Raw genomic sequence first — 21,683 nt, 5'->3', positions numbered from 1 at the left:
GCGTCATTTTTTTGATCGTATGTACGCCCATGAACACGAGGTCGCCGTACGTGTTATTTGAAGGCCGAATGGGTGACCTCCGAATGCGGAATGGTCCGAGGAGTGTGAATAAAAATAAACAGCAAGGGGGACGTTGGAAGAGCAGAGGAGAGTCGAATCGAGGAAAGACGAAACGACGTCATGGAGGGGCCCTAGAGACGGGTTGTCGGGAGCATTTAATGGCGGCTCGTGAGGTTTCGCGCTTGTAATGTATATTCGCTTTCTTTCGTTTGACTCGGCGCTGCCGCCCGTGCTTGAAAGTTTCTCCTTCTCCCAAGAGACGAGGCCTCGAAGAAAACATTTGTATCAGCCCGGACCTCATCAGGGCAGTCGCTGACGTTTCTTCGGGATAAACTAAAAAGAGCCCAGAGGTTGAAAGCGGGGTGTTTCATTATTCGGGTCTCTCGAGTGAAGGCGTAAAGGGAACCTCGAGCGGTGAGCTTGCTGTGTTATTGGAGAGAGACTCAAGTCAGTCTGTGAGACTACCAGTTCTGTTTTACGCTTCTAATGCTCCACGCTGCTATTCTTTTTTTCCCTTCTACTTCATATAGTGCCGTGTGGTAGGACTCTAAATATTTTATTCTAACATAAAGTGGGACCCACCAAGTTTGTGCAATTCACAAGTCGTAGTGTGGTGAAGCCAGCTTCAGCTTTACGGCGAGTGTACAGAAAATCGTTACTGCGCAGCAGGTGCTAAGAGGAAAGAGTGAGGCAAGACTTTTGCTGAAGTGTATGCAAAGATAAGCTGAACGTGAAATTGTAAATAAAAAACTTTTTAGGTAATTCCTTTTGCAGTAGTCCTTATTGAGTAAAAGCTTGAAACATTTGTTTCATCACCTCGTTTGAATTTATTATTCATTCTGCTTGGTCACGGTTGTGTATTCATTTTTTTTAAAAGAAGTCTCCTTTTCGTTCTAGAATTCTCTGTCCTACGAGACAGCATGCTAAAATTTACTTTGAACGTTACCGCAGGGTGCCATCCTAAAACATGAAGAAGTGTTTTGTGACCCTAGAAAGGGATTTGAGAGGTTCGGGGGTGTTGGAAGGGAGAGACGGGGCGGGGCATAAAGCCTCCAAGATGACGAGCAGCAAGAGACAACAATAGTATACAAAACAAAACTGGGAAACTTTTAATAACAACGCACGTGCTCCATGCACAGCTGTCGCGCAAATGAAGTGGACTAGATGATATGAAGTATTCGAGTTTCAATATTGCCGTTTTTTAACCTTGTTTGGAAGCATAGGTGACAGTAATTTGGAGTTTTTCTGCACAGGAAGTTTAACCGACCAAAAATTTGCCGTCTAGATTTTCTCTGCGTGGCTGCAACTCAACGTGACAGTTTCGTCATAATTATATGCCACTCTAAGCTGCATGTGCGGTCACCAGTAAGAAAGATTTGCACATGCGATGGACGACCAGGTGAACGAATAAAAGAAATTCTGCAGAGACACTTAACACTGCTTGCCTGTGAAATTCAGAAAGCATTACCGTCCCTGGGTGCATTGTTCCCGGTGGTCCGATCAATGACAACACACACACACATACGCGCACGTATGACACCACCTGGAACGCTGTACGACGAACGGTTGCATCGAATTTTTATACGAAAGTCTGGTAAGGAATACAGTTAAAGGCGCATACGTCATCGGTTCGAATCCCTGCGCAAGCTAGCCTCATGATTAGCACGTGTTAGCCACATGCAACGAGAAATTGCATGACACCACCCGGGACAATATACGACAAACGGTTGCGTCAAAATTTGGCACGAACGTCGGGAAATCTGGTGCCGCATTGAGGTCGGCCAGTGGCGAGTATATACAGTCTAGCGACACGTGTGGAATTGCCTGAAGTGGCAGTGCTCGCTTTGCTGTGTGCGTCATACGGCCACTTGATGACGTCACCCTATTTTTTGGGCATCCCTGGGATTTAAATGACATCTGCGTGTACAACCCCCCCCCCCCCCCCCCGCGTGCGCGCGCGCGCACGCACGCACGCACGCACGCACACACGCACGCACACACACACACACACGCACACACACACACACACATACACACATCTTTCTTCTGAACCTCCCACAACACTGAGGTTTGGAGAAAGGCCTGCCGTTCTCGCTATTGATGTTTCTGTAAACCGCACCGCCGCGAGTGGCGATTACTTTGCAGCAGTCTTCGATCACTTGTGCTAATATTTTTTTACTAGCGACTATATAACGCGCAGCAGTTATCCAAATTTCTACTTCTCCCTTCGACACATGTGACTTCTGTCGGCACGGAGGTGCAACCTTTCTTCTTGCATTGGGTGCTCGTTTTTTGTCAAAGTTAATTATAACGCCAGGCCACGACAAGTTTTCCTAGCTTCCGCTCCAATTTCACAAACAACTCCTCCACAAAGCCACTCAAGGCAGATTCTCCTCGTTAAAACTCGCCGGAGTTTTCTGCACTGAGAAAAGCCAGTGAGAAAGGAACTTTTTTCTTTCCCCAAGATAGACCACGACCCGAGCCGCCGCTATCAGAAAGGAAAGTTTTCGTTTCTGTCTTGCATTTTATACCCTTAAACTGGCTTCTATAACAATGCGTAGATCGAGCCAGCTATCGCTGAGTTTCGCAAGCTACCACGAGATGACGCTAGTGCACTATCGTGCATCGTGTCCGAGTCGTGCTTGGCACACCGATGTGCCTATTGCAACACGCCGACTTAGCTTCACCCCGTGCATTATCGACTGTTTGTAAAAGACGCAACAGCTCCTTATACCTATGTCCTCTTGTATCCCGCCAACCTTTCCTTCTTACCCTTGTTTTTTTTTCTTGTTCCATGTCATTGTATCCCCTAAATCAAATAGCGCAGAAGTACTGTTCTGCTTGATGAAGGACTTTATTTTTTCCGCTCTTTTCTACATTTATCAACGAATACTACAGCTTTTTTGAGACCGAGCGCGACAACGCCCATTTGGGCCAAAAAGCAAATCGATGATGGTACCTCGTAGCACTCGCATTATCCTATTGACTCGACGAGCCGCCTTGCACACCTATGGGAGCAGAATGGAGCGAAATTTTCTTTTAGTCGCAGCGTAAGCAGCACTCCACCGTGCACGAACTTGGCGCTGACACGCGACATTGCCATTACCGGCGGTAAAGACGCGCATCGCGCCCCAGGCCAATCGAGCAGGATGCAGGCTAGAAAAAGCCTGCAGGAGCGGGGTTCGATGACGTCAAGAGAGGGAACTCGACGCGCACCGCCACCCAAATGCGGAAGAAAGAGCGCCATCGAAGCGCGCACGCTAGAAAAAGAAAATAATAAGAGATAAATTCGGACGACAATGAGAGCAATCTGCGAGAGCAAAGGCAGTGCGCTATACGGGTCGATTCATCGCTGTTTGCTCTCTCGAGACAGGCGCGACAACGGATCTCTTTCTCGGGGTTCTTTTGGGAGGGGCCCGACCAGTGCTCGGAGTCGTCGCGCGCGTGCTCTCGTGCGCGCGCGCTGGCATTCTCCAGCGTCCTGCGATAAAGCACCGAGAGCAAAGTGAAAAAAAGCCCCTCGTTCGTCGCTGAAACACGCGACAGGAGCGGGGTTAAACGTGTTGACGACGCCGGGTGCGCCGCGATTCTGGGGCGCTCTCTGCATTCTGTCGCTCACAGCGCCCCGCGGCGGCGTCGACGGCGTTGGCTGCGCTTTGCCGCCCGTGGACGTGTTTGGTCACGCTACACTGATTAAAATTGATGAGCAGCAGCGGCGACGAGTCCTTCGCTCTCCGCGATCACGCTCTTAGTGCGCACGGCCGCGCTAGAAACATGGTTCGTGTCGTAAAACATTGTGCCACAGCAGGGATGGTATGAGAGGCAACATTTCGATGACTGCATACTTGCTAAGGTGCGTCATATTGTTGCTTCTGTTTTTTTTTTTTTTGCTGTCTCTGCACAGACGGGTGCAAGAATGCGAGGAAAGAGCTGAGGCGTTGCGAAGGTCTGCAAAGAGACAAAAATGTGTCAGGCGTATATAAGGAGGCCGGAGGCCTGTTTCTTTGCCGGCAATGCGTCCGTTCATTATGGCGTGCAGGCGTTGCTGCGCGACATGACATGCCACATAGGGCGGCCTTGATAACGCGTGCCAAATTAGATTTTCTGATATCTCCCTGCAGGAAATTGGCGGATAGTGTGGCGTGATTGGAACACTGTTTATAGTAGTAAGTAATTATTGAGGTGTTGTGTTACGGGTGGCGCAGAAGGCAATTTTGGACGCGAAACTGGGCGATTAGGAGAACACGCGCTACTAGCGGACGGCTGCAATTAGAGTCCTAAAAACAGTATTAAACTTTCGGTAGAGTAATGTTTCCAAGTGAACAGTGCTGAAGGAGCTACTGTGTAGGTGTTTCATGTTCAATATTTTTCGTTGAAAAGACAATGTCCACAGATCTCATATGATCATAGGAATATGTGTCGTATCTGCTGGAATGCAAGGGAACCATCTTGTTTTCATAGTCGGCAGAACATCATTACAGCTTTTTTTTTTCGGAAGTGGATTCTTCCCGAGATATCAGGTGATGCTTCCACAAAGCCAAAAAAATATTTGTTCGCAACCATAAAGTAGCATTGCAATTTTCTCGAAATTTCAAGCCCTATATACTGCCGGCTTTTTTCGTGAGCAGACCGTAACTTTCTGCAAATTCTTTGAAGGCGGATGAGATTTCAGTACATTTCCTCAGAGTCGTCTTCTAGCGCTTGTCTGCTCGCACTGTACGCAGAAATGCAACTTTTGTTTCACTTTCTTGGATGTAATAAGAGTTCAGTAAAGGCGACGAATGCATAACGCAGCGCACTTTACCCCCTCCAATACCAACAACCACTCAGGGCATCATAAGCACTCCGACCAAGACTTCTAATTAATTCAACGCCTTAAACACGTTGGTTATCGCCATTATGAACCTGAATGAAAGATATATTTCGACTGTCTTAATTCTTCGCTCCTAGTCGGGTTTGTTGGTTAGATGCACACCCTTATAATATTCGGCTTATGTCACTCTTGTTCTGATTGCATCTTAGTTAGGTTGGTACGTAACACGCTCGGGTCAATACGGCCAGCTGAGGACATAAGGTCCTCGTTGCAGGCAGCGTTAACATAGCCTGGCGTGCGCACTGCAAGTAATGTGATAACGAATACAGCCGTATTTGCTGGCGTGCGTCTTTTTATTCGTGAGCTTTATTTCGCGCTTTTCCTGCGGAGGGAAGATTCATCCTCCCTGTACCTGTTCCTTAACTCCGTAACCTAACTTCCCTTCCCTTAACCCTTTCTGCAGCCCCGCTTCGGGCCAACGTGAGTCCCGCCCGTGTGTCTGCCTCCATCGGCCACACACTGCGGCTTAATTGCTCGGCTGCCGGCTATCCTGTCCGCGAGCTGTCCTGGACCAAGGACGCGAGACCCCTGTACGCCTCGGAGCGGGTCAAGCTCCTCTTCGACGACCAGGTGCTCGTTGTGAACGCCGTGAAGCGCCAGGACCGTGGCATGTACCAGTGCTTCGTGCGGAACCAGTTCGAGGTGGCGCAGGCCGCTGCCGAGGTCATCTTAAACGGTGAGCTACGTAGCTACAACGTTCATTGGTTGGCTAAATCCCGTATCTTGGAACGCTTAATGCCGAAACAGGTGGCGCGTTATTCATAGGCAGTATAGCCTCGGTTACATGAATGCGACAGAAGTCGACTCTAGTCAAGTTTTTGAGGGAAAGAGCAGGTTTTGAGAAAGGAAAGGCGTGAATCGACCTCTACTCTCTTCCACGACGGTTTTGCACTTTCCCTCAAAAAACGGACTTGAGTCGACTTCTGTCGCATTCATGTAAACGCGGCTTATGATCTGCGCTTCTGCGTAAGTCCTTAGCCGGAATACAAATCCAACGAATGCATTTCAGTTCTTTCCACTTTTGATTCTACTCCTGACTGTTGGATAGAGTGACGACGCATGCCAGCTTCGGCTGGGATCGTTGACTTGCCAAGGGCAGTGAGAAAAATAAAATAAAATAAGAATAACCGCTCTACAAGTCGACAAACCACATTCTTTGCTAATGTTACCGGTCTGCTTACACACTAGCATTAGGGCAACACTGCTGACAATTACGATCTCCGCCACGACTGCCCATCTTAAAGGCCTCACTCATTCATCGGGAAAAATGTTAGTATGCAAGTTTCTTCTCAGTTCTACCGAACATCACAGGGCCGTCCATACGTAAGAATGATCTTCGCCCCGTTTTTCAGCTTGTGGGCTGAGTGCTTGTGTAGCATGCTATTGCTTTTTTTTACATTAATTACCAGTGGTGCGCCTCTATAGTGTCAGGATGTAGCATTCTTTGCTCACGTAATATGGACTGCGCTTCCTATACACATTTATACCACAGGCTGCTCTGCCTGATACAATACTACTGTAATGCGTGTTATAGAATTTGCGCATGGAAGACGGTGGAACATAACTGATTTTACTGCCCAGAAAAAATATCCAACACAGCAATCACATTTTTTTAAAGACCGTAATAGAAGTATTCCAGGCTCGTCTTTGATTAAACCCTCTTTTGTGTGCGGGCTCTTTCTACGCTTGTTTTTTTCCCACGCAATGTGCACCTACTGGCCATCAAGCATCGCCTTTTCAAATCTCATCTGTGCACTTTTATAGCGAGCTTCAGCCTGCTGTTTCCGTCCGAAACTGCGCTTTGCAGTTTTTTGTGGAAAGACAGACACAGAGTCGCGTAACACGAATACCGTTGGACTTTTGGAGCTTTCTTCATTACAGTCCTTTACCCTCAACTTCAATATTAGAGTTGACCGCATATGTTTAACATCATCATCGAGGCCATCTCCCTTGCAGACGAGCCCCCCGTGTTGGAGAGCGTCTTCTCTGAGTCGATCCACAAGCCAGGAGGCTCGGTGTCTCTCCGTTGCACGGCCACGGGCAACCCACTGCCGCAAGTCACGTGGGACCTGGACGGACGCCACCTACCTGAGACCATCCGCTATAGGGTGGGCGACTACGTCACCCGGGACAACCGTGTCGTCAGCTACGTCAACATAAGCAGCGTGCGCCCTGAAGACGGCGGCGTGTACCGCTGTCGTGCGGCCAACGATGTGGGCTCGGTGGCCCACGTGGCCCGGGTGAACGTGTACGGACCGCCCGCCATCCGGCCCATGGGCAATGTGACTGCGCTCTCCGGAGGAAGCCTGGTTGTGCACTGCCCCGTCGGAGGGTACCCCCTCACCGTCATCCGATGGGAGAGAGGTTAGCTCATTCCCTGCAGTGTAACTAAATCGGCATTTAGAAAGAGAAGGATAGGGAAATGAGGGCCTCGTTATGACATTAATAAGCCAAAAAGTCATAAAGTAATGAAGCAAAAGCCATAAAGTAACTACATCTTTAACTTACCATTGATTAACAGCACAGAATAACAGTGAAAAGGCGCAAATATTTTTACGCTTTCCCTGGTTTCCTTGACTGTTGGCTTTCTTCATAAACTGGTGTCGTTTGTTTTACTGAAGGGGTATCATAAGTCTATTCTAACTGGCATTCGCTTCTTGAAGGTACTTGTCGCGCCTGTTGAATGGCGCATATGAACCGCGATGATAGTTCACTCATTCTTTAACTGCGCCTATAATAAAACCAATATTAGTGACGTACCCTATTCTTGTGCTTTTGCATGTGCATGCGAAACACCGCCTTGAAAACGCAAGGCATTAGAAGAAAGAAAGAATTCGCCTATCAAAGTAGGGTAAAACAGAAGACCACAGCTCCGGTAATGAATTTGTTGCACGCACACATATCTGGACACCCCTGGGTTTCAGCCTTTCAGCTTTTGTCTTTTTTTGTTGTTGTTCAGAGGGAAGGACGCTTCCCAGCGGCCATCGCCAGCTCGTGCACGCAAACGGCACGCTCGTCCTGTCGGAGGTGAACCGGAAGGCAGACGAAGGCACCTACGAATGCGTCGCTGAGAACGGTCGAGGAGATGTAGCGAGGAGACCACTGCACGTACATGTCATGGGTGAGTTCGTTTCGAGCGCGTTGTTCTTGCAGTACGTGTTTTCATAGCTGTACTATTCCGCCAAATATTTTTGCTTGAATGTCAACGGAAGGTGCTTCGAGAATGATGAATAAAGATGGTGGTGGCTTTCTTCCCTACAAAAATATTGTAGTATTTTTAAACACATTCTTAAAGAAAAAAAATGAAGCAGCAGTTAGATTGCCTGCTATGGTGTCAGCAATGATGGTCTGTTGTTCTTCCGGTGGTTTTACTGCCAGAACTACGGTAGCAACCAGTTCTGTTAGTCTTATATAATGTGTAATAGTACCTTCCATTGCATTATCTTATGTGATTATACTAATACTACTCACTAAGCAACCTCAATCGATCCATTTATGCACCATATCTATTTTCTGGGTTGGGCCTACTGCAAAAATCTTCAGGGTCCTTCGGAATTTTCGCCAGGGGGACAACTCTCAAATTGCGGGACGTCCTCAAATTTTCAAATTTGGTGGTGCTGATGACAGCACAACCCTCTCGACTATTCAGGAAATTTTGTGACAGAGAAGACGGAAATTATTTATTAGACTACAACCTAAACTCTATCACATTATTAAATAATTCAAGCCCTCTGTGTCAATCTCAGTGTAATGTTTGATTTCGTAACTCTGAAATCAGTTCTTGGTTTATGGTTTAAGGTTTATGGCTTAGGGGACTTAACGCCCCAAAGCGGCTTAGGCTCTCAGGGACGCAATTTTGAAGGGCTCCGGAAATTTCGACCACCTGGGGTTCTTTAGCGTGCACTGACATCGCATGGTACACGGGCCTCTACAATTTCGCCTCCATCGAAATTCGACCTCCGCGACCGGGATCGAAACCGCGTCTTTCGGGTCACCAGCCGAGCCCCATAACCACTGAGCCACCGCGGCAGCTTGAAATCAGTTCTTGCTACGAGCCGTGTTACTTGACTAAAACCCAAACGCGCCTCTGCACTCTCAGAAAAACACTAGGAAACAAGGGAAGGAATATCTTTAATGAAACAAAAGAACAAAATGTCATCAACGGTAGGACGCTACTTGTCCGATAGCCCCCGGGCCTAGACTTCACAAAGAGCTGTGTCCACTAGCCATATATATGGTCAGCTGGTTGAACACGCAGAGCGGCCGCCCATGAGGAGAGTGAAGGGGTATGTATGGAGGGAGGGGTCATGAATAAGGGGAATTCCCACAAGTAGTGTATGAGGGTGGCCTTGGCCGCCCCCCAAGTTGAGCAGAGCGTGGGAGGGGAAGGAAAAAACTACGGTCGTAGTCTTTGCTTGTAAAGCGTGCTTCACGCATTGCTCTGCTGCGCTGGGAGAAGCCACAAAAAATATGCACATGAAGAAAAGGGGTTTACGTGTTTCCAATTACCTGGTCAGCCAGCTAGTCACCACAGCATTTGAAACAGATTACGGATGACAGAATACAGGTGAGTGCTTTATATACTGGGAGAGCGGGGTTCGATCACCAATGTCGCCGGGTGCTTACCGGTGACTCAATGGGCACAAGCTTTGCCCTGGCCTAGCGCTTCACTCTTGTGAGCTGAAGGGTATGGGGAAACCAACCTTTGATCTGAATTCCTGCACGGTAAACACAATAGACACAACACTGGTCAAGCTGCCCTTTGGGCCATTAAAATTGAATCATTATGATCATCATCAGGAAAGAAAAATAAGGGACACGTGTGTCCCACGCTGCGGTTTTGTCTTGTTTCCATGTTCTTAAGAACATGGAAACAAGACAAAACAGGTGACGTGCAAAACCGCAGCGTGGGACACACGTGTCCCTTATTTTTCTTTCCTGATGATGATCATAATGATTCAATTTTAATGGCCCAAAGGGCAGCTTGACCAGTGTTGTGTCTATTGTGTTTACCGTGCAGGAATTCAGATCAAAGGTTGGTTTCCCCCTACCCTTCAGCTCACAAGAGTGAAGCGCTAGGCCAGGGCAAAGCTTGTGCCCATTGAGTCACCGGTAAGCACCCGGCGACATTGGTGATCGAACCCCGCTCTCCCAGTATATAAAGCACTCACCTGTATTCTGTCATCCGTAATCTGTTTCAAATGCTGTGGTGACTAGCTGGCTGCATTTCCTATTATGCAAACCAAGTGTGCTTACGATTCATTGCTGAGATTTAAGCGCACCTTAACAATCCATTCTCATTGTTCAGGAAAAACTGAATCCCCTTCATAGCGTCCTCTCAGCTGACTTCACACTGTGACAAGTGCAAAATGCCCAATTCATTTGATTATTTGCTTTGTTCTGGCGTTACTTACTGATTTCATTTTTCCCCTGCAGAAAGCTCCATTTCTTGAAGAAAAAAATCAGAAATTGCAATGTTCAAAATTTTATTTTTCGTTTTGAGAGGCGCCGACACTGTTGCAGCTTCACTAAAACTAGCAAAGTAATTTTCCCTCTTCCATTCCGAAATTTTAACCAGGGCTTCATGGCGTTTTACTCTTTAATAGTTTTTTCCGTGGCAGTGTTCGTAAAAAGGACGTACCAGAAACGTAAATTGAGTGCCGTTTTGGCTTCAATAGAAACCAGCCTGTGGCCAGTTCTATAAAGATAAAGAAAAATAATTTCGGGCTGCGATAAGCATGATCGGGCTTAAGCGGTAATTATAGCGTGATTAGTCAAACACGGAATAAGTTTTTGTTATTCTTGGCTTATTGTGCATGCGCTGACATAACGGTAAAGCCTGGGTCCCTGCTGTTGCGGTGCGGGGTATTACTACTATCGCTCATGGTTTTAATATCTCTTCATTGTACACTGAGCAGAAAAAAAGAAACTCGGGTTATATTTCATTTGTTCTGACGCTCTCCGAATCGCTTACAGTGGGGCCCAAGGTGGATCCGTTCAAGTTTCCCAGTGACCTGGAGGAAGGCATGCGGACGGTGGTGGTGTGCGTGGTCATCGATGGTGACCCGCCCGTGTTCATCGGCTGGCTCAAGGATGGACGGCCTCTCGGCCCGGACCTGGGCGCACACACTGAGATGCTGAACGCCTTCACCTCGTCCCTCACATTCCACTCCGTTGGGCCGCAACACAGCGGCAATTACACCTGCGTGGCCCGAAACCCAGCCGCCGCTGTCAACCGATCGGCTACTATGACCGTAAAAGGTACACAAATCTCTTGAAATGCGGAGCTACGGTCGCACCATGAATCCTCTGGACTTGATTACCAATGTCATGGGTTAAAAATAAAGCAGGAAAGGTTTTATTGTTAAAAAAACATAAGAAAGAATCTTGTTTTGAGAAAGGATGAGCTAAAGTGTAATTTAAAGCAAAGGACAGGGTTAACTGAGGAGAGATTGGAGGGGCTTTTGCCCTACAGTGGGCGTACTCAGGTTGATGATGACGAAAGCATCATCTATTTGAATACCAATAGGGGAGAACGGTAACGGCCGGAGTGGGTGAGCGAAGAAATGCGGGTTCATGACATCCGAGTCGAAATTAACAACAAGAAATGGGCTTCGGCAGGGCATGTAATGCGAAGGCAAGAGAACCGCTGGTCCTTAAGGGTAACGGAGTGGATTCCAAGACAAGCGTAGCAGAGGGTGAGAGAAAGTTAGGTGGGCGGATGAAATCAAGAAGTTTGCGGGGATACGGTGGCTGCAACCGACAAAGGACATGGTTAATTGGAGAGACATGGGACAGGCCTTTGCCTTGCAGTGGGCGTGGTCAGGCTACTAATGATGATGAAGAGAGGAGTGCGTGTGTGTAATTTGCACGAGGCAAGCGTTAGAGTTAGTGATAATGGTGAAGAGCACCTTTGTTTGCGTAAACAATTCACTAAGCTCGTACTGAGCCTTAGAGCGTATGTGCACGCGTTGAACGTTAGCCAAATTTTTCCCCCGGTGTTCAATTTCTGTACGAACGTAGTATAGGTAGGCTTTAAGAGCTGCTTTAAGATCGGGCAGCACTAGGAAACATCCTACACGCCGAGATTAATTCTCTTAACTCGATGAAAGCTCAGCTCCGTACAAATGTGTTTAAAAAAGCAATGAACAGTTTTGACACAGTGGAGTACAGGCGCAACCGCGTTACCTGCGCTGCAAAAGGCCGCGGGAGAAAATTACGAATCGTTTAGTTTGTGATTTCAATTACACACCGTGGCTGATTTCTTCGAACAACCGCAATAATAAATGACCGATCTCACTCGATAAAAACAATTCAATTCGTGTGTTCTATGCATGTCAAGCGGCCATTAATCTACAAAAAGGAGCTCGGCGCTTTTCTCGACCCAGATTAGTGTTTGATTTTTATTACATTCCCCTGATGTCATGATCTTAATACTCTGACTTACCGTCAGTGGTGTAAGTGCCGTTGTACTTTGTCTACTGCCGGAAGCACCATGTCTGTTGCCATAGATGAGATCCAGATATGAAAAAAAGAATTGAAGGAAAGGAGTCTGCAGGTTTGGTTGCGATCCAGGTTTTCCTCCGTGAGCAATCCTCACGACTAACTGAGCTGCCTCCTTACACTGTGGGCAGGCTGCCGTGCTTTCCTAGAATTTTAGGTAGATACAAGCGGTGTAGAGGCTTGGACCAGAGAGAGTAACTTCGAAAACTTGCTATAATCAGTCGCATGTAACCCTTCTTCAGATATTTTCAACTCGAGACTAAGAATGTAACTGACGCGGCTAAACTAAACTGATGGATTCATTTGGCCACCTGGCTGACGTCATATTAAGAGGAGAACGTTTCATCATGCATTTATTACTTAAGCAGGGGATTGAACGTTTGCCTTTAGGTTCACGGCTTGCTACACAACTAAGCGACTGCAAAATACTCTTCAATGCAAACATGTAGGCGAGGAAAATCCTTTACTGCTGGAATCACTAACTAGGAGCAGTCTGTGTTATAGAATCTAAATCTCCGTGGCAAATAAAATTAAGAACATCATGCATAGATGATTACCATTTCGCATGGAAAAAAATTCTTCACTACGCTTTTGCTCGTCAAACAAGCTATGAGGCATTCTCTAGTTAACGGCTTTATGTATAAGACGACATCACTGTGTTATTATTAATTTGCTCTAACATCTCCGTACACAGGTTCTCTTTCATTTAGCCTGTATTAAACTTCGGTGGCCGTGGTTTCATATCGTAGCGAAAATACCGTAGCCACCAAGATAATGGCAGAGCCGCATGTCAATCATGGCAGGTGTCTTGTCTAGGAAGGAATGGTTAGGCACCGCGATAAAAAACACGGAGGAAAACACTCAGTGCAACAAGGACGCCGTATACTGTGCAACACACGAACACGCACTGTACCTTTACTCCACCACATAATCTTCAAAAACAAAACACAACGTGATAGAAGTGTTCTAGCGTTTTTTATTCGTTTGGTTTGCAAATAAAAATTCAGTTGTTTTTGATGATGAAGATGATGATGATCTCCATAGGATTAAAGGCACATACCCAAGACGAGGAGTTGCGCAGGGTGCATAGTGGATATAAACGCATTCATGTATAATTTGGTGTCTTAGACCACAATTTGTACCAAAAATAACAAAAAAAAAACAATCAATTTGAATTTTAGCAGAGGAATCTAGCTGATGTATTTATATAGTCGTGAATATAATCGCAGACTGGTTTCAGGGTAGAAGGAAATTCAGCGCCAGTTTTGTCTTACGCATTTCGCTTTGTCTTCTTTCGCGTTGCTTTAAAACCTTTCAACGCTAAGCAATGAGTCCATAAAAAAGTTTTCCTGATGGATACCGATGCAGTCTGGCGCCTATGCATCGAGGGTGTGGTCTTAGATACGCAAAATTTTGCAGTAATTGCAGTCCATTGGACTACTACAGATGCTCGCAACAAAATACTATACCAACAAAAACTATTCCCTAAAATGCTGTTGGAGAGTCGGAAAATACTTTCTTTGACAATCTAAATCTCTCGGTGGCGCGGGCAATCTGTTTCAGTTCATTGTATGTTTGTGCATACCTGAGGATATACACAACAAAAAAGAGAGGGCGAAATGAATTTATGAAGGGTCAATAATTTTTTCGACCCTTCTGAACACCGATTATAACACCGCTTCAGGGCGATGGAATGAAAATATGTGAACATTATGTTTAAAGTCATGCCTTAGCTTTTTCACTGATTCATCAAAAACTACAATAATTGAATGCTACAGACACCCTGCTGAACGGCGGAAATAAAAATATCCTCGAATATATTCTAAATATATGCACAAAAGTATGAATTTTGCGAGAACAAACATATCAAAGAATTAACTGGTATGAAAGAAGCCAAGTTAATATTCGCGGCCAACTGCAAGTGCAAAAGGCACATATTCTTTCGTATGAGTGCTATTTCCATTTTGCAGCCATACATTTCCAACCAAAGTGAGTACAAATCTATCGACATTTGCTGGACAGCAAGCAGCAATTTATTAAAGGTAGCTTTGATACTGTCACCTGCGAACGTCATTTACCACACCATAACGCATTTATACTAATTAATTCTAAGCTGCCATGGTGGCTCAATGGTTATGGTGCTAGGCTGCTGACCCGAAAGACGCGCGCATTTCGATGGAGGCGAAACACTATAGACCCCTGCACAGTGCGGTGTCAGTGCACGTTAAAAAACCCCAGGCGGTCGAAATTATCTGGACCTCTCAATTACGGCGTCCCTCATTGCCCGAGTCGCTTTGGGAACGTTAAACCCCGCAGATCGCTAAACCATTCTAAATAATGCTGTTTATAAGCGCGCTTCATATTCTGATGGTATTTAGCAAATCTACTGAATACTGTTTCTTCAGAACTCAGGCAGTCATTATTTCCAAATAAACATCTAATCAAGAGTCACATCTGTTGACTAAATTTGTGATGCCACTGTTATATCCTGTAACTTGCCATGTGAATATCTTCGGATGTTTGGGGGCTTCGGTACAAGTACGGCTGCGTAATGCGTCGCAGTACATCCGGAAATGTGAACGAGAGCGCAAAGTCACCGCACATTCTAACGATGTCCACAAATCTTCAAGAGGGGCTATTTGCTGGGATTGCATGGTGGTATTGTCGAGCTGGCTTAATGCAAAGAAGGTGGAAAAAGGACGACTTTTGTGAGTTTGCGTCCTCTTTCAGCTCGATGTTTCATAAGGCTACCAGGTTGTTGCAGACGGTGGTGGGTTGGCATTCAAAATACTGAAAAGCGCAAAGACGACGAGGATCAAGGAACAGATGCACAAATACAACGAATTGTATTGGTGCATCTATTTCTGTTCCCCATTGTCTTCGCGGTGTTCACTCTCCAAAACAGCAGTCCTTCATCCTTTCGTGTTTATTTTAAGCCAGCGTAATCTAACACCATTCTGGCAATAGTTTCTTGTGACAGCATTGAATATGATTATACATTAATATGTCGCAATCTGAAGCAGTGTCAGAGGTCTAGCTCTCCCTTATGTTTAAGTAACGAGAGCCCTTTAATTCTGGAACGACTCGCTGCGACATGCGTTTCGCACACAAACATTCGTCTTAGCGTAGATAACGTCGCGGAGACTTCAGACTCAGAACCCAGCCGAACGTCAATTCTCAGTACAGCTGCGCGAGGGACGTACGTTCGGGTCTCAGACGCCTATCGAAGTTCTTCAAGCTGTTCCCATTCCAGAGGACGACTGGGAGGGAAGCGAGGATGAGAACAAGAGGGAGAGAGGGCGGCGAGAAATAGGATGCCCGATGCGGGTCACGTAACGCGCTGCCAGGTTCCGTCCTCGAGTCTCGATGACGCGCTATCATTTTCCAGGCTTTGTCGCGACGTCTCTGCTCCAAATACTGATTTAGAATGGCAGGCGTGGGGGGGAGGCGGGAGGGGGGCAAGGGGAGGAAACAGTGGCGCTACTATCTCGTACAATGTTGTGCACGCGCTGACGCAATTCTTCTTCACCCCAGAGCAGCACAAGGGACACCTAACGAAGTGCTCCACCCTAGCGTAAGGGAACTGACAATACGCATTCAATAAAAGCCTCGTATAGAAAATTAAGAACTTACCCTGTGCCGTGGGCCCAGAATTCTTGCGATATGGTAGGTTTTAAACACAAATATTACTACTATTCACCGGGCATAATTGCACGCTGTGCGACCGAAAAAATTATACCAAGCGCGAAAAAACATGGCTGTAAGCCACGCTTTCAAAGTGCCCACAAGTAGGCCATGGTCAGTATTTCGAAGGAATGAATTAATAGAGAATAGCAAAATGGATTTTGTTGACTGGCAGCGACAGAAAACAATCGATGTGGTAAAGAATTTAATTAAATATTGGTGCACTGACTGATTTAAGAAACGAATGCGTGGTTATGAAACGTTACATATATTTTTCTTTAATGTTCCCTCTTCCTTTGTGAGGGATTTGCGGGTCAGCATACAAACACACTCTTTCCTATTAGCTAACACTAACGAGCACGAATGAAGCAAGGAACGATGAGAGGCGACTAATATGATCTCGTCAGTCATGCTTGGTTCATTTAATATTTAACTTTTAAAACGGAAACAAAACTCTTTCTGCGCTGATTGCAGTGCTAGTATCTTGTTTAAGTTAGGAAAATTATTTTTATATGTCGCAAACCCAATGAATAGTTTCAAGCTAGAACTGTGCCTCTGTTATTTTTCTTTTCTGCTACATGCTTCTGCTGAAAACAACACCACTGGAACGGCAGGTCACCAAAGCGTTTGCTTAACAAAGAAAACTTTGTAAACTCATCATTTATTTTTCACACATATTGAGACTACTGAGAATAACCAACTGCGCGCAAACCGGAAGCATGTATTTGGTTGGTTAAAAGTTATTCGCCAAGTAAATTAGCAAGAAGTCCTTACCCTACGCTGCGCTTAGTGTCGATATAGGCCAAAGAATAATATAAGGCTGCTTCAGGAATTTTGTTAAATCGAGTCAGACAAGTAACGGGATCCCAAGCGTCTTCGCATTGATCTCCGGCCAGCGCTGAATAACTGGCCCTGGCGGTAGCATATCGCTTTCTTTGTCTATCCACCATTTACAATGAAGGTACAAGAAGGGGGTGCAAGCTCGGTGGAAAACTAACGCCAACATGTTAGTTCATTTGTGAACAAACCGCGCTACGATCTTCTGTCCTACGAGTAATCAGTGCCTTGCTAGCAGAGTTTATAGGAACGTCCAGGTACGAGTTATTTAATGACCCCGGCAGCGCGGAAATCGGCTACTTGATCGGTTTACGGCTGGTCTGAATTCAGGAAGAAAAATAGAACAAGACAACGTAAAGGCACAGGTCTGCCAGACGTGCGAGGGAGGTGGATCTGAAAAAAAAAAAAAAAAGGCGATTTTCTTCTTTCGCTTGCCATTTCACGGCTTCAATTCTCTTGTCGGAAAAGGGCGAGAGTAGAAGAATCCCGTTTCTAGAAACATAGTTAAATACATTACTTTATCTCTTTGCAAATTACATTCGCAAAAATGACAGCTGCTCATAACAAAATAAGCTTACTTAATATTACCGATTAGTTGTGAATTTATTTTCGTTGTGGTATAGCGTGGATAATAATGAGAGAGAGTGGGGCAAAACGAGAAATGACGCGAAGTGCGACATTTTGCATTTAGTGGCGCCTAACCTTTAAACGTCCAATGAAACAATATTTAACTGTCATGAGCAGCGACATATTCACAGGAAGTGAACTTGACGTTGACAGGATTGTTTCATTCCAAGCAGAGAAAAAAATTTCAATTCCGGTTTCGTGAACGGGACAGTGGTCGGAAAGGCGTGAATTTCTGCCGGCCATATTTTTGGCACTGCGAACCTGAACTGGCCTAGTGTTTTGGAATAACGTAAGAGTTTAGTTACAGTAGAACTACTTACTAGTCTTGTCTTGTGCCGAGTAAAATAATTCTTAAGAATCAAATATTTTAAGAGTAGGCTACTAAAAATTCAAAAAGCGGCATCATAGTGCTTTGTCAGACCTAAAATAAATATACAGGTTTTATTGCCTACTTCAAAATTCCACTTTTATGTTTGCATTATCTAGGATCAAACAAACGCACAACACGAGAACACTATTTGCCGAGCAGCCCGCAGAGAACGCAAAGAAATCTTTCCACAGTGGTAAGCGGCACTGGTGTATTCAAGCGTTTGGTTTTCTGAACGTCTTAAACCAGAAAGCAGTAAAAAAAATAAAAAATGGTAAAAAGCAGGAACTGAATAATAGGTTTTCCGAATCTGAGCAGCACACTCTTTCTGGCGGGCAGGACCAGCAACTTGTACAAAAGATTCCTGCATTGGAGCTACTTCTGTTCGGTTTTAAGTCCAATTAAATTCAAAACCTCGTGTTCAATTGCTCTGAATTGAGACAAATCGCATGTCCGCTCAACAGCACTCAGCGAATGTGTTCGTCTTTCCTTGTTTCTTGTGTCCCGTCCTTTGCGCTGCTCCACCACGATGCAACAGCACCAACTAGCCCAGCAACTTGCTCTTCTAAATAACCAACATCAGTTGAAGTGAAATAGAAAAAGGTTTTGAAGAAGGATTGAAATTCAAAATAATCGTGTAGCGAGGGCTCACAGAAAGCATGGTTATATAGAACTGCATTGTCTCCTGCGGGTTACGAAACAAAACAGTGCAGAATTGTGTCTGGATGTAGTGTGTGTCATGCGGGTAGTCAAGCAAAGATTTTGTTAATGTCCATGGAGCGAACTTCGCGTGCATTTATTGCAAGGATTAGTAATAACTTGATTTCGTTCCTTGAACTGTCTTTTTGAAGTTTCTAACGTAATTAAATTTTACTTTTTACCCCTTCAGCTGCGCGTTTCCAATTTAGATAGCGAATGCCAGGACAGAAACAAATAACTAAGCAACATCTGTTGTTTTTTGCGATCGATAAAAACAAAGGGTCAATTTGCAAATATATGCGTCAAGTTTTGCCTCACTCTTCCTTTCCCCAAAGGAAAATCGTTAACAAGGTTGGGTATGTTGATAAATACTCTCACTCTTCGGTGTGCCGCCGCTGTGAATTCGCAGAGATAGTAGGCGCAGCTTCATTTGATATCTGAGCGACATGGAGCCGTGCCAGATGTTAGTAACTTTAATTTCTCTGACTTAAAAATGTAATGAAAACGGCGCTACGGACGAGAAAAAAGCAGAACACAGACGACAGGAATTTGGCTTAGGTTGTGCTCACGTATAGTGCGCAATTAAATCACACAAGTAAAATTCTTGTTTGGGCTAGGGTTCTTGCTTGAAGATATAATGAAGGCGGCGCGACGAAAGAGGACGAACGTAGAGCACAAACGACGAGATGAGTTTTACTTCTCAGACTTAATTGCGCTGTGAATGTGAGCACACCCTGAGTCAAGTAATTGCACATAAACATAACACTCGTTTGGTAGCGAATAAAAAAAAAGCATTTTCTTTCAGACACTCAGTCGATTTTTCTCAGCATCCTGGCGGTAACAGCTGAAGTTGAAGGCTGACCGCTGATAATGCAGCGTACTGAACGGTCGACATCACTAGCAAGCACACAAGTGGGGGACTCATTTCTACCGCATTGCGTTAAAATCTCGGGAAGTGTAAAATTCATCGCGCAAATATGGCAATTGCTTGTGCATGCTCCATAGAATAGCCGATATGGTGTTTGTGGTTTTTGCTGCCAAGATAAAATTTCACGAATGCAATAAAAGGCAACTGCGACTACCGAATGCGAAAAATAGATAAAAAGAATAGGAGAGTAATTCTAGATATCGCCCCTCCCGGCGTGTTTCGCTCACGCTGTCTCTCTATCGCTGCAACTTTAACGCTATCACAAACGTTGCGCGCCGAAGACGCGACCATTGTTCACGATATTCTGACGCCGGGGCTGGATTTCTCGGCGCACTCTTCGAAGACCATGCGCCGCTAAGACGCCATAAATAAGAATTTGCCGCGGCGGCGCTGACGTTGGGCGTAGGCGTGCCGGCAGAAACGTGTGAGACTAAGAAAGGAAAGAAATTACCCCAACAGGCCGCAGGAAAAGTAGCATCTTCGACGCGTGCGATCCCGTCAGTCATCGCCTTTTTATCTATCCTTTTGTGGATCTCCCACTAGTGAAGTTGCTGACTTATTTTAGGCTTGATTATTTTTGTGTGTTCTTATTTCGGCGTAGACGTATAGCTCTCTCGGTTCCGACGAGAAATCGTAGCCAATCTCGAAGCGCAGAATGGGGGCGACCGTAATTTATCCTAATCATATTGTCGCCTGCGGGCAGTTTATAACTTGCCGGGGATTTTCGAATAAGGCGGCGGCAAAAACTGGCTCAATTTTCCGTCCTCGACGAAAGAGGAAAAATTTTAAAATAAGGTAACTGTAAAGTTCGGTGAACTGTGAAAAATGCTCGCAGTGGTTCGAGGCGAGGAAGAGGAAAACGAGCTAATAAAAATAAAGATAAGAGTGACAAGGGTTCGAGAAGTGCTTGACGCAGTACTTGAGGAAAGTTTTGCGGCGACGAGACATTGACGTCGAATAGACAGTCGCTGCGCCTTGGGTTTACGAGAGGAGGCGCGTAAAAGCATGTATATTTACTCGGTTGTTCTATTTTCGCTAAGACGCTACGGCGAAAGCTACACCAAAAAACTTTATCTCGCGATCTGTAAGAGCCTTTTCATGGCTGCAGAGGTATTATTAGAGAGAAATGTCTCCTGGGTGTGCGAACGTAAAACCATAACGCTCAGCTTTCTTATCGCAGGTGAGATGAAACAGCACTTGTGAAAGGGAAGTTATTATTGGGCTTCTTTAACATGGACCAGCGAAACCATGCTATTATCATCAAACATCGTTGAAATATGCCCAGATCGCTATTCATGCGTCTTGGATACGTTTGTCCCCGGTAGTACTTGATTTAGCAAATAAGTGAGTCTCACTGAGTGCCAATTCTTCATTTTTAACTCGTGGAAATTGGCTCGCGACGTAAGCGCGAAAAAAGTAGAACTCCCGCAGAAGTGGCCAGTTTATCCGTATTGAGGTGTTTTGTAGATATTGCAAGGACACAGCATCTCTCTCTCATTGCTCTGTGCGATTAGGTGAGAAGAGTATTTCTATCTTCTCAACACAGAGGGGCCACAGAATATACAAGGTGTTTCACGGAACTTGAACCAAGGCTTTAAAAAAAAACGATAAACCGCAGCCCGCTGAAACAAACGATACATTGTTCGCCATCATGTAGCGCCCCTCAGAATATTTTTCTTAGTGCGCTTAATAAATTAATTAACTAAGATGAATTGTACAAATTTTCAAATATTCATTTTAGCGCCAAGACCGTTACGTTAGGCTGTAGAACAGGTTTATAAACAACCGATCCAGTTTATTGTAGCATCGTATCTCCTGCGGGGTCCTTTTTTCCGGCATCTAAAGAAAGCCCGTGAAATACGAAAAAATACCACGTGACTACGCTCGTGCACTACCAAATTGCAGCGCTATCAGCGGCGCTTCGAGCAAACGAAGCGTGCCCGCTGACCGTGGTGAAATGAATGGCCGCCGCTCTTAGCAGCGGCTTCACAGTGCCTCAGCACTTTCCGCAGCGGCGCGGAAATTCGCCACGGTCAGTGGGCACGCTCTGTTTGCTCGAAGCGCCACTGAGAGCGCTGCAATATGGTAGCGCACGAGCGTATTCA

At 45.6% G+C, this 21,683-nt stretch overlaps 1 protein-coding gene across 1 annotated transcript in view; it reads left to right on the top strand.

Moving 5' to 3' along the window:
• The window catches only part of LOC149371623 (cell adhesion molecule Dscam1-like), a 407,986-nt gene that overhangs the window by 299,238 nt on the left and 87,065 nt on the right, over nt 1–21,683 (top strand). The window contains exons 6-9 of the mRNA XM_089565878.1: nt 5,337–5,609; nt 6,890–7,297; nt 7,893–8,054; nt 10,910–11,194. Of these exons, the coding sequence (XP_089422004.1) occupies nt 5,337–5,609; nt 6,890–7,297; nt 7,893–8,054; nt 10,910–11,194 (1,128 nt within the window). The remainder of the gene's footprint in view (nt 1–5,336; nt 5,610–6,889; nt 7,298–7,892; nt 8,055–10,909; nt 11,195–21,683) is intronic.

The sequence above is a fragment of the Amblyomma mixtum genome, chromosome 1 (genome assembly GCF_055824585.1).
Source record: "Amblyomma mixtum isolate Tamu chromosome 1, ASM5582458v1, whole genome shotgun sequence".
In the NCBI taxonomy this organism is placed as follows: Eukaryota; Metazoa; Arthropoda; class Arachnida; order Ixodida; family Ixodidae; genus Amblyomma; species Amblyomma mixtum.
This window is presented reverse-complemented; position numbering and strand designations above follow the sequence as displayed.